At 40.0% G+C, this 26257-nt stretch overlaps 1 protein-coding gene across 1 annotated transcript in view; it reads left to right on the forward strand.

Annotated features, from left to right (window-relative positions):
* Window positions 1-26257, forward strand: part of LOC148045211 (uncharacterized) — a 278032-nt gene that overhangs the window by 165436 nt on the left and 86339 nt on the right. The window contains exon 11 of the mRNA XM_087719049.1: window positions 2280-2384. Coding sequence (XP_087575175.1) covers window positions 2280-2384 — 105 coding nt within the window. The remainder of the gene's footprint in view (window positions 1-2279; window positions 2385-26257) is intronic.

Consider the following 26257-nt stretch of genomic DNA (forward strand, 5'->3'; position numbering starts at 1 on the left):
TCTCCAGGTTGTGGGCAATGCTGTCTACAATGCTGCATCCTAATCACTTGCTACCAGGGGTCCCTGCACATTATTGGATTTAAAAGAAAAATAATTTTGTCTGAGAGTAAGAGCATAACAATCTGAAGACAGTAAAGAGAGGAGTGTTGAAGCCCTATTTTATTTTTTTGCAATGGTAGAAAGAAGACATGGATGTAGAAATGGACAAGTTGTATAGAATTAACACAAGTAAGGAAAAGTTTAGAAATGTGTTAAGAAATGTACTTGTGCACTTAGCCAGTAAGAAGGTTCCATGACAACGTTTTTGCATTGAACTAAAGTTTAAGAATAGCAGTAAAGGGCATCAGAGAAAAGGATATAAAATTGATTCATTTGATCAAGGATAAGATAATAAATGCCTTTATAAAACATTGGAAACCCTTTATGGACTTTCTGCCAGAAATGGACAGAAAGGAATTGATGGTTTCACGTCTTTGTTACTCAAAATCATCTTCAGATGATAGCACAAAAGACACCCTAAAGACACCCTCCCTTTGAGGGGAATGGAAGTTTCTTGCAATGATGCTGCCACAATTCGGCAACCGAATTGCAATAAAATTGTTACTTCAATCCTCTTAACTTCTTTTTGTTTGGAAATTAAATATAAATACTGTGTCAACAATCCAAGAGATTGAACATACTTAAAATTTAAAAATTGCATTTCAACACCTCCCCAGATGAACACACAAAAAAACATCTTCCACTTCACAATTCAGGCTCCATCATTCATGCAATCTTCCCCAACCACCCAATGAAGTTCTCATTTGATTCTGTAGTTCCCAACTATCATATGGTGGTCTGTCTATGTGGGGCATATCAAGACACACTTCTGTGTTTCAAAGCTGAACTCCATGTTATATAAATTCTATAGAGAAAAAAGGAGAAGGAGATGTATAGAAAAATAAACATTATGTACTATGACATGATTATGTGTTTTGTTTTACTGTATATATTTATTATTTCCAAAGAATTTCTCACCATTTAAAAAGAATGTTCTGGGTGATATACAAATTAAAAAAAAACTAAGAATATCTGCAATTCTTGGGATTTAGGGACTGCTTCTGCTTTCGCAACAGACATATCAATATCTAAATGTATGACCACTTTCCACTAAGCAATTTTTTTATGATACCTTCCAGTTCTCCACTCACTCATGAATATTTATTTGCCCACCTTGAAGTCTAGCTTGCCAAACTAGATTTGAGGTCCAGAAGAATTCAGATTAATCACTATAATTTTCCAAAAGATTTGATCAGTCCATACAGTTTTGACCAGCCCTATCTCCTGTGTTTTCCCACCTGAATGTCATTGCATCATCTGGTTGATAAAAGACCAGCTTCTGTTTCAGGAACCAACTTGTGTATTTTTATATCTGTGCAAGAATACCTCTTAGTGTTTTCTTTGAAATTGTGAATTTTGATATCATCAGTTCTGTTAGAATAAACCTTTCTCCCACTTTGTAACTTGCTTCGAGTGGGCCTCACACATTCTGTCTTTCACATATCTCTATTTACACCTTCCCACAAATGCATGCGATAAGGCTACATATGTGGGGGTGTTTATAGCAGTATAGGTTACTGACAATATATTAAGAGTCATATTGTTATGTATAGATAACATATAATGTACTAAAAACCCCTGTGGGATTCAAATAATTTAACAACTGGTTCTCTGTCCTAATGACCAGCCGGGTAGGTGTGGTTCGGTGGTCACGTGACTGTGGGCGTGGCCAACTCAATGTCACTCAGGTCGATGGGAGCTTCACCTTAGCTGTTACAATGTCATAAGGGTTAATCGGAGAGGCAGTTTCTGTAAGCAGGGCAACAAACCAGAATGTTTCCTTCCTGCCTTCCTTACAGGATTAGCCCTGTAAAGTGGGAAAAAACCCCAAAAGGAGATTTCTTCCAACAACCGGTTCTCCGAACTGCTTAGAAAGTTAACAACCGGTTCTCCCGAATAGGTGCAAACTGGCTGAATCCCACCACTGTAAAACCCTCAACTTGTTAATCAAGCTGGTTGGAAAGAAGAACAGCAATTATATCAAACTATACACCTTTTTTAAAAAAAAATAATATGGATTTTTGATATGTATTTTTTTAAGTACAATATTACTCTCTTTAGAAAGGGACACCCTTAAACAATCTGTAGAGGCCAATCTGTTCAAATAATAGTGTGTTATTACGGATATTTTCCTTTAATGTTACCGTGATTAATTATTCTTTCTGCACGTACACATTTAGGTGAAACATGTAACAAGACAGCAGAGCAATGTGCCGATGAACCCTGCAGGAATGGTGCCAGTTGTGAAGATACTGTAAATGGCTTCAAGTGCTCCTGTCCATCAGGTACAACTTTGTGAGGATTTCTTTAAATATATACATATATTTCTTCTTACATGGCTTCTTGGTTCAGCAAACACTAATTGATGCAGGTATGATTTTATTTGATTTCTGGTTTTGACATGAGCTGTAAAGGTAGTCCTTGATTTACAATCATAATGGAGCCATTACAACTGTAAGTCATGAGAGTTTTGAAGCAAAGCACACATGACTGACCTAATTTTAGGACCCGTTGTGCAGCAGTTATTAAACAACCTAAGCAGTTGTTAAGTAAACCAGTTGTCTACTATGGGCCAGGTTTGCTGAAAACTGGAAATAGATGCCAGTTGTTAACAAAAAAAAACATCGTAAATTGTAGACACATGACTTCAGGATGCTGCAAATGGCTGTGAATATGGCTGGTTGTCAAGTGCTTGAAATACAGTCATGTGTTCCTGGAGGGGGCCAGCCGTTAGAACTTCAGAAAGATTAGATTAGATTTGTTTTATTTATATGCCGCCCTTTTCCAGGAGGGACTCAGGGCGGCGGACAACTCAAAAGGGGAAAGGGGAAACATAGAACACAATACAAATAGTTAAAATAGCCAGGAATCACACAACCGCACAAGTTGAGAGGGGAGGGGAACTCATCAACCCCAGGCCTGCCGGCAAAGCCAGGTTTTGACGGCTTTTCGGAAGGCCTGGAGAGAGGTGAGGGTCCGAATCTCTGCGGGGAGTTCGTTCCAGAGGGCCGGAGCTGCCACAGAGAAGGCCATCCCCCGGGTAGTAGCCAGATGGCATTGGCTGGTAGGCAGAACCCGGAGGAGGCCAACCCTGTGTGATCTAATGGGTCTTTGGGAGGTAATTGGCAGCAGGCGGTCTCTCAAGTACCCAGGTCCAATACCATGAAGGGCTTTATAAGTTACGACTAGCACCTTGAAGCGTATCCGGAGACTGATCGGTAGCCAGTGCAGCTCGCGGAAACAGGTCATAAGTATCCCTACAGAGAAACTATGCAACTGGTGTTGCTCATCAGCTGCCAGCAGAGCTAGCAGCAGATGAAGGGAAGATTGAGGGGGAGCCTGGGCCAGTTTTGGAGCCTTTGGAAGGCTCTGATAAGGAAGGAGGATCAGAGGCAGAGGTGGGCCTTCCGTCCTCACCCAGGTGGAGAGGCAGCTGTCTTTGGGGCCTGAGCTGAGTGAGGGGGAGGAACAGCTGGGGCCCATCCTAGATGCGTTGAGAGGAAAGGAGAGAAAGCAACAGAAAGCAATAAGATGGCTCTCAAAGAAAAGAATACATAGATGCTAGCCAGCCCCTCTCTGACTGGGAAATAAATAGTAGAGGTTTGGGAGTAGCAGACAACCATGTGTTTTCCAGTGTACATCAATCAGGTCAGATTCCTTGGTCAGAATCAGGTTTGTTGGGACTAATTGCTCTGTATTTTGAGGTGCCAATGGAATCTCCCTGATGGGAAATAATAGGAAGTGAATTTGCCTCGGACAATGTGAACAGGGACTAATCATTGAAAGGACTTTCTAGGACTTGAGTTCTCACGTGAACAGAGATTGTTCTTGCCCTGTTTTTAGAAGGGGAAAAGATTCTCATTTGTGACTAATTACTTTTGGCTTTGTTGCTTCAGTGCGAACAAAGACTGTTCCTGCCCTGACTTAAATAAAAAAAGAGTTTGCGTTACTTGTGAGAAAGCAGTTTTTCATTGTTTGCGAAGGCTGGGTCAAAACACCAACTGGTTTTAAGTTGAGAACTATCTGTATAATTTCAGTTCTCATTCTCTCTCTCTCTCTCTCTCTCTCTCTCTCTCTCTTTCTTTCTCTCTCTCTCTCTCTCTCTCCCTCCCTCCCTCCCTCCCTCCCTCCCTCCCTCTGTCTCCTACAGTGATCTGTGTGTTTATATCTCTTTGTAGCTTTTCAGGCTACTCTTCTCTTGCCCTTGACTTTTCTTGGGAATTATTTCCCTCTTTTACAGAAGATGCAGACTTGTTTTTTAAGTGCACTCACTGTTTTTGCTTCAGTATGTCATTAATTCATAAACACACCTACATTTGGGCTATATTGGTTGGATAGCACTCATTCTATGCATAAATGAGCCATTGCAGAGTTAAAATGCTTTCTCCATATTTCCCTGTGTGCTGTTACCTCTAATGCACTATGGGGTCAGCTTGCAGATTCAATGGTGCATCATAAATAACACAAATGCACCTTCTAAAACAACCTTTATTCCTCTGCAAAAATTTCAAGTAATCTTCTCAAACCTCATACATGAACCAACATAAAGCGATTGCGAAAATATGAAATGAATGTAGAAATCGTTACTGACGTAAAACAATTTGCACACCTGAGAGTAGACTCTTCTTGCACAAGTGAAAGCGAACAATCTCTCTTTGGCACAACATTTTGGATTGAAGCATGGAAAACATGCATGCTGGAGAGCAATCACCATACGGAGTTTCAGTAACTTTTTTCAAACTTTTCAGACAGATTCAATGGTGCATCATAAATAACACAAATGCACCTTTTAAAACAATCTTTATTCCTCTGCAAAAATTTCAAATTTCAGCTTTTGTGGACAGGCACAATAAATCAGGAAGCAAGGCAGTGCAAATAACTGCAAGTTTGTTGCATGCTAATGCTCTCTACAAGAATCTGAACTACTAATGATCAAGGGAAATTGTGGATAAGAGTCAACAAGGTTTAGGGTGGGCTGGACTTACTTATCATCTCTTCTGGGCATGAAGGATTCCAGGCTGATGGCATGCTTGACCCCTCCCTCAGATTCTCCTACAATTCATCATGTCATGTATGTAGAAGTACTGAAGAAGCACTGCTTTCAAGCAAAATAACAATGAAGCGAATTATATCCTTACTTAAAATGTATAATTCCAATATTAACTTATAACTACAATTATGTGGAGTTTTGCTACATGACTGGATACAGCCCAAGTATATGGGAAAAGACATTGAATATATTCACTTTACTTTGTGTACTAGAATTTACTATTGCATGATGCTCAAACTGTTTTCTGCCTGTGGCAATATATATTGACATTCAAATAATGCACATTATGTTGTTAGGTGAGAAATATGCAGCACATACATACATGCATTTCAACTTTTATGGCAATTCTGATTTAAAACTTTCCATACCATATGATAATAGTCTAGTCAATAACCTTGGAATGAGGCAACCCTGGAGGTTGAAATGGTTTAACTTTCCCCCTTGGCACCAGTGTCAGTAATGGAAATTAAACACATTATTCAATCACTGAAAACCAAAAAGTAGTCACAAGAAACCCATCATGGTAAAAATTTCCTACTCCCAGAACTTTTTAGGATATAACATTGAACACTGGGCTTCACTGCTGAAAGAGCTGTTTACTAACATTAGACAACACCAGTGATGGGTTTCAAAATTTTTTAGAACCTCTTCTGTAGGTGTGGCCTGCTTTGTGGCTTGTTGGCCATGTGACCGGGTGGGAGTGGCTTGCCAGCCATGTGATTGGGTGGGCATGACCAACTTGTAAAATGTGGTGAAACTCACTTAACAACGCTCTTGCTTAGCAACCAGAATGTTGGCTCAGAAACTCTGGCATTGAAGTATGCAAGTCTTAAAGCTTTCGAGTTACAAGACCCTTGCACCCTTAACCCTTTAGAAAAACACCCCAGGGGTGTTCAAACTTGACAGCTTTAAGACTTGTGGACTTCAACTCCCAGAATTCCTCCTCTCGCTCTTCATCTTGATGATCTGTGGACAGGCTGGGGGAGGGAATTGGAACCTGTTCTAAACGGCACTGTAGATTTGTGAAACCTCTTCTATAGAAGAGGTTTGAACTGGCAGGAACCCACCCCTGGACAGCACATATTCCAAGCTATATTCCAATAGTATGGGAATTCTCCATCATAATTTTGTTTACAAAATGCGAAAAAGATAAGGAAGACCCTAAAAGTTATAAGCATACAATCATTCTTGATATAATAGCTATTATTATGCAAAACCTATTATGAGCAAAATAAAGGATTGGGGGATTGAGAAGAACATATTACTGGATGAACAGACTGATTTTTAAAATGGCATTCTACAATAGATAATTGCCCCATTCTTCTTATTCACATTGTCATATTGTTCAATATTCAATATATGATAAGCATCTGCTTGGATCTTTCATAGATCTTAATGTGGCTTATGATTCTATAATACCCCTTATGAAAGAAGCTGATCAGGCTAAATATGGAATCTAGATACAATAAAGGCCACCTATTCAAATACATGTCGGAAAGTCCATACTGGAATTCATGTTACTCTCACACAGAGAATGCCCAGTTACAATACAATGCAACAGCAGAGTTGGAAGGGACCTTGGAGGTCTTCTAGTCCAACCCCCTGCCTAGGCAGGAAACCCTATTCCGTTCCAGACAGATGGTTATCCAACATCTTCTTAAAGACTTGCAGTGTTGGGGCATTCAGAACTTCTGGAGACAAGCTGTTCCACTAATTAATTGTTCTAAGTGTCAGGAAATTTCTCCTCAGTTCTAAGTTGCTTCTCTCCTTGATTAGTTTCCACCCATTATGAAGCTGTAATAAATAAGGATGTATCTTGGCCCTGATATTGTTTGTGTCAACGTTTGTTCCTCCACTGTATGGATGTTCATGTGCCAGAAATATTCTCAACAGGCAGATTGACATCCTTTTGTATGCAGATGACATGGTTCTGATGGTATACTCACAAGTAGACCTGAGAATTTGGCACCTATTGCCTCTGTATCTCTTTGACTACTAATAAAAATGAATCCAAAGTTGTGGTTTCTGGGGGAAAAAAAGATGTACCAAATACAACAGGGATTTGGATGGGGAGCCTATAAACCAGCAGTGGGATTCCAAGTCTTTTCCTACCAGTTCTATGAGAGAGTGCTTTGCATGCGCGAAACTATTTGTTTAAGCTATTGTTTAGCTTAGCTGAAGCACAGCATTCTGCTCTGCCATGTGAATCACCTGAGCTAAAAAAAAACAGGGGAATGTGTTTATGTTTATGTTTATGTTTATTTTATTTATATGCTGCCCTTTTCCCCCGAAGGGGGACTCAGGGCGGCTCACAACTCAAACCGGGAAGGGGGGATACAGACAAATTAAGAACAACACAAAAATAATACATGATTTAAAACACACAACAATCATACCATTCGAGACGGGGGCAACGATTCTTTAGCCCCAGACCTGTCGGAACAGCCAGGTTTTAAGGGCTATGCGGAAGGCCTGGAGGGTGGTGAGGGTGCAAATCTCCACGGGGAGCTCGTTCCAGAGGGTCGGAGCAACCACAGAGAAGGCTCTCCTCCAGGTAGTCGCCAGTCGACACTGGCCGGCGGATGGAATTCGGAGGAGGCCTAGTCTGTGGGATCTAATCGGTCTGGTGGAGGTAATTGGCAGCAGGCGGTCTCTCAAGAATATAGGATATATAACTGTAGGGGTGGGAGGGCCAACCAGAGGTGGTATTTGCCGGTTCTCCGAACTACTCAAAATTTCTGTTACCGGTCCGCCAGAACTGGCTGAATATTACCTCTGCTGTAGACCAAATGAACTCTTTATTATATCTTCGGTGGTTTTTATAAATACAAGGTCTTGGGTTAACCAAAGAAAGTCCAATTAAGGCCCCAGCAAGTTTTAAAATATTAACTAATCATTCAGTTATAACTATCCAAGCACTCTGCTCTCCATTTTAAAGATCTACAAAGCAAAAAATTCACCTGTGCCAAAATATGATGCAGACTTGTGAGGCCTTTCAAAGATCCCCATACTGGACCAACACCAGAGGTGGGTTCCTACCAGTTCGCACCTATTCAGTAGAACCGGTTCGTCAAATCTACTGAACCAGTTAGAAGAGGTTCCACCAGTGGACCCGGAAAGCAGGCCACACCTACAGAAGAGGTTCCAATTTTTTTTGAAACCCACCACTGGTGGGTGTGTAATGTCCCGCAGTTATCTACGCATTAATAGTGATCTAATAATATTTCCTTATACATTTTAGGGACCTTTCCTTACATAATTGGTGTTTTCTTTCATACTTTTGGATTTCTAATTTCTGTTTCCGTTAGTTGGCAATTGCTAAAACCAATCTCACATGAAAAAGTATTCAAAGCCTTCTTGATTTTAATTGTCAATTTATTTATTCCTGCACATTGTAATATTTATTCATTTACATATCTCTGTTTTTCCACTGTTGTGCAAACACAATTCCAGCAGCTGCTAACATGTGTAAAATTAAATATATATTATACTCCCTTTCAAATAGCCAACAAAATATTTCTGGTTTTAATTCCATATCTTGCTTTACAATTGCTTCTAACCACTAACTTCTGAATAGCTTCTTGGACCGACCTAAGTACTAATTCATAATTTCATATCCGGTCACATGGGCAGCAAGCCACTCCCATCCAGTCACATGGGTAGCAAGCCGCTCCCACAAAGGAGGCCACACCCACAGAGTAAGTTCCAACAATTTTTGAAACCCACCACTGACCAACACCTCAAAACATGACAAAAATATTTATTTGTTCTATAGGCTTCCCACCCAAGTGCTTTTTATGATTCTAAAACAAAAATATGCCTGCAGCAGCAGTCAAAATTGAAATAGGCACGCTTTCCATTTATAGTGTAACAGTAATCAAAGTTTTTTAACAATGAGTGGAGAATTCTCCCAGTAGGACTGGATACGTTACCAAAAAATGTGCCTTTAAGAACAGAAGGAGAGACTTCAACCCATCACATGGATGAATCCAGTTGTCCAAATCATTGCACAGCATGGCTTCCCAATGCAATATCTACTCTCAGTCAGATATCGGGCTAAGACAACATTCAAACAAAGAGCCTTGGATATTAATGCTCAAACTGATATTGAGTCACTTGCAAACCCCAGGTGCTTGAAATGGATGTCCAAAAATAAAATGTCTTTTCAAAGAGTAAAATACCTGACAATGGGCTTGACTCAATGCCCTAGGACAGCCCTTAGCAGAGCAAGATTTGAGCAGCTGGATTCAATGGTTTCAAAGCTGCTCAAATGATTCAACCAAATGTCATGCTCTGAAAGAACGCATGTTTGTAGTGGGGCACCAAAATTAGAAGACATTGTACATGTTCTATTGAACTGGCAATTATTTGCCCCAGCAACAGCTCAATACATAGACACGTTATTTGGCAGAACCATATCCTGGGACTATGACAAAAGATTACCTTATTTTCTGCCCGGCACAAAGTTATCTGTAGTTATTAGAACTGTTGGGTTTATAGTTAAGGGTGCTCAATTGAGAAGATGTTTCATAGACCTCATTGGTGTTGCATGTAAGGTGATGAATTCACATGAAAACATATTTGTTTTGTATTTTAATATTTGTCTTATTTTATGTCTCTGCATTCCACTTCACTTTACATTGTTTTATCTCACTTTTTAATATTTGCTTTACTCTGTTTATTTTATTATTTTATTGCATCTTATCATGGCTGATCCCCATTGTTTTGATATGGTCAATGGACTAACAAATAAATTTATAATATTTATTTGCTGGCCAGGACAAGCATAGGAAGGTTTGCGAGTTTTGACCTTTCGCCATTGGTAAGAGGTTGTACTACTGGCAATTTATCTGAATGCAAATAAATGATGTGATGAAATTAGGAAAGTTCAACATTGCATTGTGGACTAAAACATGGTTGATCCAGGTTCAAACCTATTCTTGGCTATGGAATGTAGCAGAGTAATTTTGGATGAATCATGTCCCTTCAGCAAAATCTCCTTCACAACACAATGGATAAATTAAAGATGGAAAATGTCAAGTAAGACACATTGAATTCCTAGAAGAAGAGAAGGCTATAAACAAATAAACCTATCTAGGTGGAAGACTTCACTAACATTTCTGATTTCATACAGCTATTTATAATGGGATGGAATGATTATTTGGATGAAAGACCATCAAGAAATTTTACTGTTTATGTCCCAGGCACATGCAGCGAGTGCCCAGGACAAAGTCCATCAGCCACAGCCGCCCCTTCAAGAGCAGACTACTTGGCTCACCCCCCAGCCCTGTCTGGGAGACAGCGAAGGGCCCTGGCCTGGCGCTCCCCCCCTTAACAACATTTTTCACCACTGTTTCGGTGGGCGTAGCTTGGTGGAGGGATCATGTGCGTGAGTGATGTCAAGTTGGCCACACCCACTCAGTCACATGCCCCCCCACCTAGCCACGCCCAACAAACCGTAAAAATTTTGAAACCCACCCCTGGCCCATTCCTAAAATAGTTAAATTACCCATATGGAACTTCTGTTCTATAAGGTATGATAAATATGAACCATCATTTTTTCTGCACCCTTTTGATATTATTATTCCAGAGTTGGTTTATGGGTGAAATAGGCAAAATATATATTTTATAAATAAGATAGTAACATAAATTATTTTCCTTCTCTCAATATATATTTTAATGCATTCTTACATAAACCACATACATACAACAAATTATCTGTTTTAAAAGCTTCCATTTTCACATCCCTTTGAGTTTCTGCACATACTATTAAATCTCAAATCCTTTCTCTTGATTATCCTTCTATCGTCTAATATGTCATACATTTAGAAGAACAGAAGCTCAGGTAAGGACCCTTTAGCTTTCTCATCATCCTTAGATAGGAAAGAGATAAGGAAGCAGATGGAAATCAGATTAAGGCAAATAGCTTTCCTAATATGCATACTTCTAAAGATCAGCCAACTGGAAAAGCACTTCTAAAATTGCTGTGAGTCACATTGCAAGATTTACAGAGCAAGGTGGTATCATGGTGATTTTTCAACCTTCCTGCCTTCAGGAAAGATTCATCTAATTGGCTTGTCTGAAAAGGTATTCTTGATTTTCTGCTGCTAAACCTCTGAGTGTTGCAACATTTGAATATTCTTCTTCTTTTACGCCATAGCTATCTAATTGTCAAGCCCTTGAAAATATCCCCAGTCTCCTGCTAAATCAGATGTTATTACTTCCAGTTAGCAATAGCAATAGCAGTTAGACTTATATACCGCTTCATAGGGCTTTCAGCCCCCTCTAAGCGGTTTACAGAGAGTCAGCATATTGCCCCCAACAACAATCCGGGTCCTCATTTTACCCACCTCGGAAGGATGGAAGGCTGAGTCAACCCTGAGCCGGTGAGATTTGAACAGCCGAACTGCAGAACTGCAGTCAGCTGAAGTAGCCTGCAGTGCTGCATTTAACCACTGTGCCACCTCGGCTCTTGTATTGTATCCTTCTGAAAGGAAGCCGGGAGCAGTTCCATGTGGTTGGTGTTCCATTTTTCCAATAGCATTTGTTCTAATATAAAGGAATTTGCCTAGAAATGGTGGTGAGATGGTGGCTAAGCACCTCGTTACTAGTGAAATTCACTCCTAAATAGAGATTTTGAACAAACATTTTAGTCATTGTGTAACACCAGCCACTGCACTGAACTAATTTGTTAACATTTGTTTCTCCCTTACCTGGCAATGTTACTAGACCAGCTCAGTGGTTCTCAACCTTCCCAATGTGACCCTTTAATACAGTTCCTCATGTTGTGGTGACCCCAACCATAAAATCGGGGTCTCGGTTCCTAAGACCCTCTAAAATATGTGTTTACAGGGCTAATCCTGTAAGGAAGGCTGGAAGGAAACATTCTGTGTTGCTTCTAGCCTAATCCTTATTGCCCTGCTTACAGAAACTGCCTCTCCAGTTAACCCATATTACCATTGTAACAACTAAGGTGAAGCGCCCATCGACCTGAGTGACATTGACTTGGCCAGGCACACATGATCACATGACCACTGAGCCCCGCCTACCCAGCTGGTCATTAGGGCAGAGAACTGGTTGGTAAATTATTTGAATCCCACCACTGGTGTGCATGCGTGCGCAGTGCACGTGAACGTGGTAGACGCCCGGTTGCAATGGGATCCAGAACCCACCACTGCCCTGGTCCCATCTCTGCTTCTGACGCAGAGCCCTCATCAGAGCCTTCCCAGACTCCAGGAATGGCCCGTGTTCCTCCCCAACCTCCTCACTGTCCGAATCTGCTGCCAGATCCGCTGGCTGCTTACGGGCCACAGCACATGGCTGATTTCAGCTTTATATGATGATCTGAGAGAAATGAATAAGCAAATCTTAGGCAAAAATAAATAAATGTAAAAAGAAAACAAACTGAACGTTTATAAAAGAGCTTCCAGCCAACGAATGAATCACTAACAAACAGAAGCATGTTTTATTTATTATTTTCTGCCATTTTCCTTTCCAGTAAGAGGCTTTTCCAAACTTGAAAGGTTAAAGAAAACCCACTGTAAAGAGTTGCCCGATTTCACTTTTATGTCCAGGGTTTCCTTTGTTGTAGCTGCCTAAATTAGGGCTACCATATTCAGGATGCAAATACCTGGATCGTCAGTAGGTAGCTACAATGGAAGTTTATATGTTTCTTTGTTGTCACCCCCTGGCCGCCTACCGGCCTGTTCAAGTTCACCACCATCCTCGATCGCGCCCCCTCTGCCCGGCCTACCCCCTCCTTGGGTGCCGCCTCCTCCACTAGGCCGCAGCAGTGACGTCACCCGGAGCTCTACTCCCCGCAGGGAGGAGCTCTCACGGGAACATCCTTATCCTCCTGCGCCGCCTCTCCAACTGTGGCGTTCTGGGCGTGTCCGCCATCCCCCCTCCTACTTGCGCAACTACGCATGCACCATCACCGACGCATGCACCCTCGCTGGGGGGCAAGGAGTGTTGAAGCCCGAGTAAGTCCTCGGACTTATGAATGACAGCTCGGTAACAACCAGGCATGCCTTAACCAATCAGGCGCGACCTGCAAGTTGCCGGGCTGTCATACGCACGGCTATTGGTCCTTCCGTCTGACAGCTCTATATAAAAAGCTGTCAGACGGAGAAAGGGTGCCGGTCTACTACTGTTGTTCATTCTTGCCTGAAATAAATGTTGTGTTACTTATGGTTACCTCAGATGCCTCCCGCCTGGTTCTTTCCGCGGATCTAACACTTGGGGTCTTCTGGATTTTTGCAGACTAGAAATCAAAGATTTTTCTCATGCAGATACAGTCAGGAAACAGGAAATACATTTTCAGTGTTGTGATTTATGATGCTTGTGACAATCTGGCCAGAATGTACTGCTAGAAATTAGGACATATTGCTGGTGTTGAGGATTATGGCTGACATTAGCCACATCTCCTTCAAAATTGGGATTATCCTGGCAAAAATCAAGATGTCAAATCCCCTCTTCTGTGAGGTTAAGCACAGGAAATGTTAAGGCTCTTCAATAATTTACAAATCTGATTCATAGTCTAATCTTGATTTCTTCTCTGATTGCTTTCAACCTTAGTTGCCCCCTTCCATCTCATACTTTTGAATAAGAATGGTGTCACATATTGAAACAAGGTATTTCCTTGGTTAGGATAACTTTTCATTCATTTATTTTCTTGCGTTATGGGTTATGAGTACCAATTTAGTGCAGTGCAGCTAGAAACTGGCTGACAATGAATTTGTCCCACAAAGCTAGTTGGTTGACCTTGTCGAAACCTTGTCCAGTCACTTTCTCCCAGCTCTAGGAAGGAGGCAAGGGCGCAGTGGTTAAATGCAGCACTGCAGGCTACTTCAGCTGACTGTAGTTCTGCAGTTCAGCTGTTCAAATCTCACCGGCTCAAGGTTGACTCAGCCTTCCATCCTTCCGAGGTGGGTAAAATGGGGACCCGGATTGTTGGGGGCAATATGCTGACTCTGTAAACCGCTTAGAGAGGGCTGAAAGCCCTATGAAGCGGTATATAAGTCTAACTGCTATTGCTATTGCTATTGCTAAACCACTTCTGAAAAATCTTACCAAGAAAATTTCAGGGACTTGCCGAGGCAGCCTCCAAGAACTGGAGATGACTGAACAATTGAAAAAAAAATCTGTTATAATTTTTAACTTAAAGAAAAGTCCTATGATTTTATGACTTTTCCCATATACAGTATCAAAGAAATTCTCCTCAACCTTCCATGTTTTTTTTAATTAATAATGTTTATTGGAGTTCAAGAAGACATAGATAAAAGACTAATCCAAAGTATGCAAAATATAAAAAAGAAAAAGTGCAGAGAAAAAAGGGGACGGGGAAAAGGAAGAAAAGGTATGTAAAAGGAAAAAAAGATGTCCTTTCCACTTTTTCACGGAAAAATGCAATATTATTTGTACAAACTTCTTGTTGCAGCTAATGTACGTACTCCTGAAGATGTATTTCATTCTCCAATTCTCTCTTGTCTGTTCTTCTATTTGGTCTATTCTTGTTATAATTGGTTTTCGGCACTTAATTACAAAGGCAGGTTTATCTGTTAAAGTTATCTTGATATAACAGTTGTATCAAATTGGCTTCAGTTTTTCCATTCATCTTTTCCATTCTTTTCTATCTTGCACATGAAAGAATACATGCTCTCATTTTAAACTAGTTTTTCATCCTGGAACACTACTTATATATGCCATGTGGAAATTGTAGAATAATAATCCTGCATCCGTTTGCCATTTTTTTCTTTTTTTCATTAAAATTAAATTTGCTGCTTTTGTTTTCCTAAGGACAAACACTGTACTGTACATAGATCAAGCAAGGTTCTTAATATCTTGACTTGAAGACATAAAATGAATACATCGTCTATTGAATATTTTAAGAGATTCAATTTGTTAAAATATAAAAAATCTGGTAAGGATGATAACTTGAGATGGACATCTAATTACAAGAAAATAGATGTTTTCATAGCACAGTACATGTATATGGATTAGCATTGTGAAAAACATTTCCTTTTGAATCATTTTTTTAGTGTGAAATTCCACAGAACATCTAGATTTCCATGTGCAAAGCTTGGAAATGTGCTACTTTGAACATTTCAGAGTGTCCCAAGCTTTGAAGTGGCATTTGGTATTTTAAACAGCTGTCTCAAAACAGCTCACCTCACAGCTAAAATGGCAAGTTCAAAATATTTCAGGATATTTTGCATTCAGAATAGTTCAGAATCAAACATTTTGAACCCTAATATGAATGTTTGAAATAATCTCATGATACTACTGGGTAGTATATTCATTGTTTTTTTTTTTTTTTTTCTACCTATAATGCAGTGGTGGGATTCAGCCAGTTTGCACCTATTCGGGAAAACCGGTTGGTAACTTTCTAAGTAGTTCAAAGAACCGGTTGTTGGAAGAAATCTCCTTTTGTTTTTTTCCACTTTACAGGGCTAATCCTATAAGGAAGGAAGGCAGGGAGGAAACATTCTGGTGTTGTTTCTAGCCTAATCTCTATTGCCCTGCTTATAGAAACTGCCTCTCCGGTTAACCACACCACTGAAAATTACATTGTAACAGCTAAGGTGAAGCACCCATTGACCTGAGTGATGTTGAGTTGGCCACGCCCACACAGTCACATGACCACTAAGCCACGCCTACCCAGCAGGTCATTAGGGCAGAGAACCGGTTGTTAAATTATTGGAATCCCACCACTGCTATACTGGGTCCTAATTAACCTGTAGCAGGAGAGAATTCTATAGTAAAATTGCCATTACCAAGAAGATCTTAGCTTAGGTAAATATTCCGTAGCAACACCAGCAAAGTCTGTTCTGTTCAACGGATCTCAAGGGCTGGGATGATTTTTCATGAAAAAGATATTCCAACAAAACTACCCATCCTGCCAGTTGAACAGAACAGAACAGAGCACAGCACAGCAAAACAATAAAGTTGAAAGTGGCCTTGGACGTCTTCTACGTCAATTCCCTGTTCAAGCCCATCCCCATTCCATACAAGTGTCTGTCCCATCTCTTCTTTAAAACCTCCAGTGATGAAACATCCACAAGTTCTGAAGAAAAGCAGTTTCACTGGTTAATTGTCCTCTTTGTCAGGAAAGTTGAATTTTGCCCCTCCTTCTTTCCAGCAATTTCACCCATGTTCCTGCTTCATACTTCCTCCCTTGCCTTCTCAGCAAAGCTAGTGAAGAAAAGCAGCAAGCAATATAACTGACAAGGTCATTTATCAAATGGAGTCTTCTTAGCTGCCTCATTTCTGCTGTCCTAGGATTTCTCTTTCTTTCTTTTTTTTTTCTGTTTACATGTGGCCTCTGGGTTGTGAGATGTCAACTCTTTTTCAAAACATAAATGCTGGGTCTGGTTTAAGCTACCTATATTTCACTCCATTTTTTAAAGAATCTTCTGATGAACCGATATTTAGGAATGTTGGGATTTACAGTTTTATACAGATATAAAGGTTTCCCAAGTGCTTAGTGGGAACATGGTGGCTGTCTGATTTATTGAAAAAAAAAGTTGTGTCGAGCCGGATGCAATAAAATCAAGGCTCAAAAACTAAGCTGTTTCCTACTTTAAAAAATAATCTCCAATATGAAAGCCAAGCTAATGAATAATGCATAAAACCTGCATGAAACCCAACCCCAAATCTAATAAACCAAACCCAAAAGTAAAAGTTATGACAAAAAAATATATTTGGAAAATAACCCAAAGGAGATTATTTTATTTCTGACATTTTCATAAGATTTCCTATAGTTCTGCAGAGGAATTCAGAGGTATCATTGAATGTCTCAAAACCTTGATATCAAACTTATTTGAGAGACAAATGTGTAGCCTTGAATACATTATTTTTCAGGTGTCTACTAGGGATTGTCTTGTTAAAAATTGATTAACAACAGCATAGTTATAGAATTCTGTACACAAATTAAAATACTTCCAGACTTAGCTTGCTTAGGTTTTCTAATCCTTTAGGTAATTATTATTTTCTCATCTCATCCTACTGAGTAACATTTTGGGGATCAGCACATTGTTTTTGTCAGTTGCTTGCATGAAATCTAAATATTACAATGAATTGCTTTCTCAAGATTTAAGACATTAATCTAATATTTCAGCAATATGTCACATTCCTTTTGCCACTCCACTTTTGTGAATGAATGAGTGACTTTCTTCTTCAAGCAGTGATAGAGTTATTTATTGGCTCATAGTAGCAAGTTCATATCTTTTTAATCAGTTTCTCTTAGATGCATCTGAGACTTTCCGATGATTCCAACAAACTTTTTTATTCATTAATTTATATTCATTCATTCATTCATCATTCATTCATCATTCATCATTCATTCATTCATTCATTCATTCATTCATTCATTCATTCATTCATTCATGTTATATTCCTCCCATCTCACCTGGAGACAATTATGTAGCTATAGCTATAAACTTTACATTTATCTATCCAGTGGTGGGTTTCAAAAATTGTTCGAACCTACTCTGTGGGTGTGGCCTCCTTTGTGGGAGTGGCTTGCCGCCCATGTGACCGGGTGGGAGTGGCTTGCCGCCCATGTGACCGGATATGAAGATGCCGACGACACTTGTCAGAACCACCTTAAATTACCCCACACACAGCACTGGCATGCATAAGAATATGATGTAAACATCTTTTTTAAAAGACATCTTTGGTTTGCATTAAAACAACTTCAACACACGCAATGTTCTGATTGCACCACAAATGCAATAGTCATCCTTACCTTTCACAGAGGCACTGAGCTTTATAAATATGAGCATGTAGAATAATCATATCCAAGGACCAGTGGTGGGTTTCAAAAATGTTTGGAACCTCTTCTGTAGGTGTGGCCTGCTTTCCGGGTCCACTGGTGGAACCTCTTCTAACCGGTTTGGTAGATTTGACCAACCGGTTCTACCGAATAGATGCGAACTGGTAGGAACCCACGTATGTATGTATGTATGTATGTATGTATGTATGTATGTATGTATGTATGTATCTATCTATCTATCTATCTATCTATCTATCTATCTATCTATCTATCTATCTATCTATCTATCTATCTATCATCTATCCAGCATTCTATTATTTCAAAACAACCAATCAATTTATTAAATATAAAATTTGAGAAATTCCTCTTATGATATGCATAAAGCGAAGGGACACATGTCTAAACTGATTCCTGGTTGGTTTAAATATATTTATTTTTGTAGAGAGTGGATAGAGAATAATTTTGAAATCACTTTCATTTCAGTGGGGGGAAAAAACCATATTGTCCTTTACTTTGCACTAAAACTAAGAAATGATTTTCTCCCAGAATTTTAGAATACTAAAAGATCCTGCATAACTATCAGAAAATGATAGTCCTTCATTTGGGTTTGATTGTAGAAAATAAATGGGGAATTTGTTTAACAAGTAGTGGTTTGTTTAAACCTACCATTTCAGTTTCTCTTTGCAGTTGTCAATATATGTCTACTTAATTACTTCTTACTCTTGGAATGAAAAAAAACAACCTCAAGTTCATTATAGTCATATAAAAGCACAGCCCTCATTAACTAGAAGAATAAGAGAGCCCTCTGCTGTTCAAAATAATGCTTCTGATTAAATGTTAAGAGTACAAATTATATTGTTTTCAATATAATTCATACATCGCTACTCTAAAGAATCTTCCATTAAATCTGATTGGGATTACTTCCTCAGAAACAGGCATAAAATGTCAGATGCAGTTAATAATTTTAACATTATATTTTTAGTGACTTAATCTCTTGCCTTAATAATGTAATTAAAGTGCATGTACTTTAATCAAACTGAAATCCAACAGGATTAAGAATTTCAATAATTAGCTACCTTCTAGAAAAACACTGTTTATTACTAAATTTGTATACAGCCATTTCAGCAAATTGACGCCAAGGGTTGGGGTTTTTTAAACTCTGTTTTTAGGCATTGATCAGTACTAGTATTTTTTTTTTTAAAAAAAAACTTTCTTCCGTGTGCCGTGTGTAATTGGGAAAATTCCACTGAGACTGTACTACTAGATCTTTCCTTACAGAGTTTTTCTATAAATACTTTTTCTTTTTAGAAAATTTACTTCCCCTGCTGCAGGTGTTGTGACAGTCAAGGAATTCGCCTCTGCAACTCAATTAACTAACACAAGGACCTTTTATCTTCAGAGGTTGGGCCTTCGCCTGCAGGAATTCAATTTTTCATGTCTTCTTCAAAAATCAACAAAGCAGACCTCCTCTGTCCTGCTAAAGTTCATCACCATGCAGTGGTGGGTTTCAAAAATTGTTCGAACCTACTCTGTGGGTGTGGCCTCCTTTGTGGGAGTGGCTTGACGCCCATGTGACCAGATGGGAGTGGCTTGCCGCCCATGTGACTGGATATGAAGATGCCGACAACATTTGTCAGAACCACCTTAAATTACCTCACACACAGCACTGGCATGCAGAAGAATAGGATGTAAACTTGTTTTTTAAAAGGCCTCTTTGGTTTGCGTTAAAACAACTTCAACACACGCAATGTTCTGATTGCACCACAAACGCAGTAGTCATCCTTACCTTTCACAGAGGCACTGAGTTTTATAAATATGAGCATGATAGTGTAGAATAATCATATCCAAGGACCAGTGGTGGGTTTCAAAAACCTTTGGAACCTCTTCTGTAGGTGTGGCCTGCTTTCCGGGTCCACTGGTGGAACCTCTTCTAACCGGTTCGGTAGATTTGACGAACCGGTTCTACTGAATAGGTGCGAACTGGTAGGAACCCACCTCTGTCACCATGTCTGCTATTAGGATCAACAGATTTCAATAGGACCAAAGAAGATCTTTTTGTCTCTTAATGTTCACGGTTTGCCTCCTTGCATCTAATCTGATGCATATTTGTGTTCTTCTACTGTATAGCTTGCCTTGAGTCGAGTGGAACACAGCAATATATCAATAGCAATAGCACTTAAACTCAGCATATTGTCCCCAACAATCTGGGTCCTCATTTTACCAACCTTGGAAGGATGGAAGACTGAGTCAACCTTGAGCCAGTCAGGATCAAACTGTTGGCAGTCGGCAGAGTTAGCCTGAACTACTGCATTCTAACCTCTGCGCTATCACCGCCATATATCCAAATATATGAATGAATAAATGAGTGCATTAATGCATGCATGAATTCTTCCTGTTTTCCAATCCATAAATTAGACAGAATTATGTAATCCTTAGCAGTTCCTCTAGCAGTAAACTGCTAGAGTGCTCTTTATATTGTCATATTCATGTTTTAATCATTGATATATAATTTATTCCATAAATAGTCAATGACAGTGTCAACTTCGAAGCGAACTTCAGAACTATGACAGGCAGCTGAAATGTATATTATGATGCCCATCACATTTGAGGTGACTAGCAGTAGAAAAGTGTTTATTGGCTTTCCAGACCTTGATCAGCCATATCTGCTGTCATTGTGGGTCCCCCCCCCCCTACCACCACCACCAAAAAAAGAGAGAGCAAGACCAGCATTTGACCTGGGTACCTGAGAGACCGCCTCCTGCCAATTACCTCCCTCAGACCGATTAGATCTCACAGGTTAGGTCTCCTCCGGATTCCATCCGCCAGCCAATGTCGGCTGGCGACCCCCCGGGGGAGAGCCTTCTCTGTTGCAGCTCCAGCCCTCTGGAATGATCTCCCTGTTGAGATCCGGACCCTTACTACCCTCCCGGCCTTCTGCAAAGCCACCAAGTCCTGGCTGCTCCAGCTGGCCGGGGAGGCCTGTGAAATATCCAGCCTCACGGAAATTATGAATGTTGTGGTTTTGTTTTTAAAGTGTTGTCTTTGTCTAGTTTTCCCCCTTTCCCTTGTCTATTGTGAGCCGCCCGGAGTCCTTCGGGAGTGGGCGGCATACAAGACAAATCAAATCAAATCAAATCAATCAAGCATCTCTGCTGGAAAATAATCAGAAATATGTAGTAACACCAGAGAGTGCCACCAGGACCATGCAAATTGTATCACTGTTTCTAATTCATTTTACTGTAAGGCTGCAAAAGCATTTAGGTCAACGTAAGGATGTAAAACGATGGGACTAATTCCATGTCCCACCATCTTCTGAACAGAGCACAAAGGAAGCCAAAAGCGACTATTGTCTTGCCTAATTAAAGAGAAAGAAACCTTAAGCAAAGGCACCACTTGTGATTCAGATCCCTTCGTGACTTAGATCTGATTTCGATTTAAGGTGATTCAATTTTGGATCACAATAGATGAAGGAATGGCAGGAAGAGTCGAGTTAATTGGGTTAGGAGTGAATTAGGTTACTATGGTCTGTTGAAAAAAATTACATGTCATCACACTTATTTGTAGTAAAGTTTTAATTTTGGGTTGAAGCTCTCCATGTGTTATTGGGTGGGAGGAGGTGAAAAAGCTGGATCTTGGCTAAGTTGTGATTCAATTAAGCACACTGAAAGGCATTAGGCCAAATTTAGCAGGTCTACATTTGCAAAACTGCATTGGCTGGGTTGGCATAATGTGCTGAGCCAAACTAAAACAAACTGTGTTATAGCTTGTCACTACATTATGTGAACAAATTGAATCAACTTTGTATGTTTGGTTTCCTAAGCAGAAACTGTGAGTTGTCTACAATTAGCCCTTGCAAGAGAACCCTTTTTCTGTTGCCCTAAATTTAGGGAGATGAAAAACCCAGGCATAGCAAAACAACGTTATTCTGACAATGTTCCCAAAAGCACCCCTCTATACTTACAGTATATGCTAATTTTAAGTCCTTTTGCAGAAACTTCAACCAAAAATATATATAAAGATCTGGAGATCTGCGGGCGAGGGGAGGAGAATGAATATGTCAATCAGACATGGCTGTATGTTGAAATGCAAATTCCCAGTAGGCCAAGCATTCTCTTGGCTGGAGATAAAAAATTTTATGGCCAAGGTTTTGCATCCAGTAATGAGACCTGTCATTTAAATAGATTTCAGTGGTATTTGGAACCACGAGCAATCTTGCACAAGGGAACACTTTTAAAACGTACTAACGAAAGGTCTTTTTCAGAGCTGACACGCTCAGCATTCTAGAAAGGATGCTGGCTCCCAGGAGACATAAGTGATATGCTCAGGAAAGCTAATCTCTGTTTCTATTATTTTTGGTAAGAAGGAAAAGTATTAATGGGGCAATCCTATGCATATTTGTTCAGTAAAAAAAGAAAGACTCTTCTGTGGAATATAAGATTTATTTTCCTCTAAGATTTCGGCCAAAGTGTTGTGTCTGCATCATGACTATGTGTAAAAAGACCAAAAAAAACCTGTAATTCACAGAAGTGACAAGAACTTTGCAATCCTTCTAGCAGCATCTGCGAGGGATGTCAGAATGGCAGCTACAGCAGCATGAACGAAGCACCACTTCTGTATAAATGTTCTGAGGGATGGGGCGTCAATCCTGAGGCTGCATTTTCATCTTTTTCCCCTATGTCCTCCTTTCTCCACCTCCTATACCTCCTGGCAATCTCAGTGAGCTGGATTCTGGATTATAACAATGTAAGAGTAATGCATGAGATGGAACTGACTGGAGTTAGTCACCTAAGATTTCACGGTTGTTTTTTTTTTTTTTTTTTTTTTTTTTTAATGCCCTTATTTATTTGATTTGTAGAGTTGGCCATCTCACATATGCAACTCTAGGTGGCTTAAAATAAAATACATAAAATGCGCAATATAAAAAATATACCGGTAGACCTCAATTTACAAGAGTTAATTTAGTGACCATTAGGAGCGACAACAGCCAGTGCTTGATTTTCCTATAGGCTAACTAGGCTTCAGCCGAGGGCCTCAAGATCAAGAGGGGCCTACATTCAAATTGTTAGCAAAATTAAAATTACACTATTCTAAAAACAGTGAACACTAAAACACTGAACCGAAAATAAGGAGAAATTCTACGCATATGACTAATAAACAAACATAAAAATGTATTGGTTAAGATCGTTCCAGCGCCGCGGCAGTTGGGGAGCCCGCCCATGTTCCTGGCACCGACGGTCAGGCGAGAGGCGCGGCCGCTCCCAGTAGCCGCCCCATCAACACGGAGCCCACCAGCAGCCAGGCAGTTGAGGGCGAGGGGGCTGAGCCGGGCAGCTGAGTGCAGCAGGGGAGGCGGCTGCCACAGAGCAGAGCCGCCCTCCGTCGGGAGGCCAGCTATATATATTGATATATATTGATATATATCACAGTAATGATGTATTTTATTGTCTCTCATGTAATTTACAAACTTAAAAATGGGAGGTGAAAGGGCCTCATAAGTGGAATAGCCTAGGGCCTCTTTTCATCTAAATCCGGCCCTGACAACAGCATTGAAAAAGGTGATTTATGGCCATTTTTCACACTTACAATATGGCAGCATCTCACGGTCATGTGATCAAAATTCAGGCGCTTGGCGACTGACTTCTATTTATGATGGTTGCAGTGTCCCAGCGTCATGTGATCCCTTTTTGCGAAGTTCTGGCAAGCGAAGTCCATGGGGAAGCCAGATTCGCTTAGCAACTGTGTTACTAACTTTGGAGTTGCAGTGATTCACTTGACAACTGTGGCGGGAAAGGTCGCAAAATGGGGCAAAATTTACTTAACAAATGTCTCATTCAGCCACATACATCTTGGGCTCAATTGTGGTCGTAAGTCGAGGACTACCTGTACAATACCAAAAAAAAATAAAAGCTGGGCATCATAAAAAAAAGAGTATTCAGCAAAGCCAAGAAATGGGCCTGTTCCAAATTGCCCAGCCTAGGTTTAGGAACAAAATGAAGTTTTCAGAGGCTTTTATAAGCCCTTGAAAACTTTGTTTGTGACCAGTTGAATTTCAAGTGGAAAGATGTTCCACAGGACAGATGCTGTGGCAGATAAAGGCTCTCCTGCTGTGTGCTGCCAAACTCGGTAGGACCAGTAGAAACCATTGGGGCGAGACAGTCTTGCAAAGAACCCAGTTAGAAGTCACGAAGGGCTTTAAAGATAGCTACCAGCAACTTGATTGCACAGGGAAGTATAATGGAGACCTTTGCAGCTCCTGAAATACTGATATTACATGCATCAAATAACCAACATTATTAATTCCCTGTGCCACCACATTCTGCACCAGTTGAAATGCCCATATGTTCTTCAAGGGCAACCCCATGCAAAGTATGTTTATTTTATTTAATTATATCCCACCTTTATCATTTTTACAAATAACTCGAGACCACAAAATTAATTAATACTCCTTCCTTCTCCGATTTCCCCCACAAATAATCCTGTGAGGTGAGTTGGAGTGGAAGAAATAATTAGCCCAAAGTCACCCAGACTGAAGAGGCGTTAGAACACATAATCTCTAATTTCTAGACCAGCATTTTAACTACTAATCTACTCCAGCGGTTGTGAGGGCACATGAGTGACCATGAGCAGGGCTCCACAATCTAAGAACAGGCACAACTGTTGCATAATCTGAAGTTGCGGAAAGACCCTGGTCAAGGGTCAGCCATGACACTTAAAGAAAGAGAGAAGGGGAAAGAAGGGAATTCAGTACTGCTTCCCTACATCTCTCTCTCCCACTCTCTGTCTCCAGTTATCTGATGAAAAAGACCTGAGGGATGAAGTGAATAAAAAAAACTACAGGAATGTGATGTCACTACATTGTGTTAAAAAGTATCAGAAATAAGAAAGTACAACTCAAATTGAAAATAGGGTGCAAAACTAATCTCTTCCCAGTTATTTCACTGTAAAATATTGTGATGCACCTAAGCATACTTAAATACAGCATTAATAGCAGGAGTTAATGGATTCCACTACTATCAATTATTCCTTATTAGGGGCCTTTCTCAAAATCTATGTCTAATCGGGAAAACAAATGTAAATGAAACATATGCTAGGGCTTAGTGTTATTTAAATCAACTTTCTGTAAGGAAAATTGCTTAGAAATAAAAGCAGTATTCCTGGAATAACTGGATACAAAGAAGTATGTATTGTGAAACCCATGAATCACATTAAATTATTCATACCAGATTGATACAGGAGCAACTAGGAATTTGCATTCAAAATCACCCAAATGAATTAGAGAGTAATTTGAATGGAATAATTTATATGTGGCAGGCCAACTTTTCCTCTGACCAAATCAACAACTTAAGAGAGCCATCTGGTTCCGAAGTCCTAGTAAGATATTATGTGCTTTACATAGTGTGGATTTCATTTGAAGTGTAAGATCCACCTATTGTTACTTGAAAACAAACAAACAATGATTTCTTTCAAGGAATGGTAACATTTGAAGGATCGGAGATTATAATTCTACTTCCCAACCTTCTAGGAGGGTTGCAGGATGCCTTCTGATGATAAAATGAAACCCATAATTACAGTGTCGGGGAACTACAACTTCCCTGATCCTGGTTAAGCAGAAAGTGTACACCTACACAGTGTTTTAACATTTTGGACTAGATTACTAAGTGATCAATACCAAGTATTGATAGGTGGTCCACATGTGTCTGGAAACCATAAGCAACTGTGAAGGTTCTGAGTAATGAACCCAACCCATACAGCAACTCTGGTTGGTTTTCTCAAAGAACTGCTTTATTGAATGCAACTTGTCTGCACAATATAATTCCCCCATTTGTACGTTACAGCTATTTTGCTAATTAAAGGGAGGAGATGATTCAACATTAAGTATCATGGGGAGGAATTTAAGAAAGACCATACTTTGATGCTGTTTTAAAAAAAGGAATAGGTATATATTGCATATATTGTAGATCAGGGGTGGGTTCTGGCTGGCGTTACTGCCGGTTCACTCATGGGCGTGCTTCACACGTGCTCGGTATGTGCTGTGTGCACATGCACACTTCAATGGGAATTGTTCTGCACATGTGCAGGACTCCAAAAAAGATGGTGGCAGTGACCGAGGAACCAGTTTGAGGGTGTGGCCAGCCTCGGTTGCTGCCGGTTCTGCCACCAAGCCAACATCCACTACCAGTTCAGCTGAACAGGGCCAAACCGGTAGGAACCTACCTCTGCTGTAGATATGTTCAAGATAGATTTAATTTTGGTTTGTATATTAGGACTTTAGTGTGGAAAAGATCATATACTGTAGACCAAACTGTAAGAATGGTCAATCATATCAAATTGCT

This window comes from Thamnophis sirtalis, unplaced genomic scaffold (assembly GCF_051295495.1).
Source record: "Thamnophis sirtalis isolate CommonGarterSnake01/CBP01778 unplaced genomic scaffold, rThaSir2_p1.2 scaffold_6, whole genome shotgun sequence".
NCBI lineage: Eukaryota > Metazoa > Chordata > Lepidosauria > Squamata > Natricidae > Thamnophis > Thamnophis sirtalis.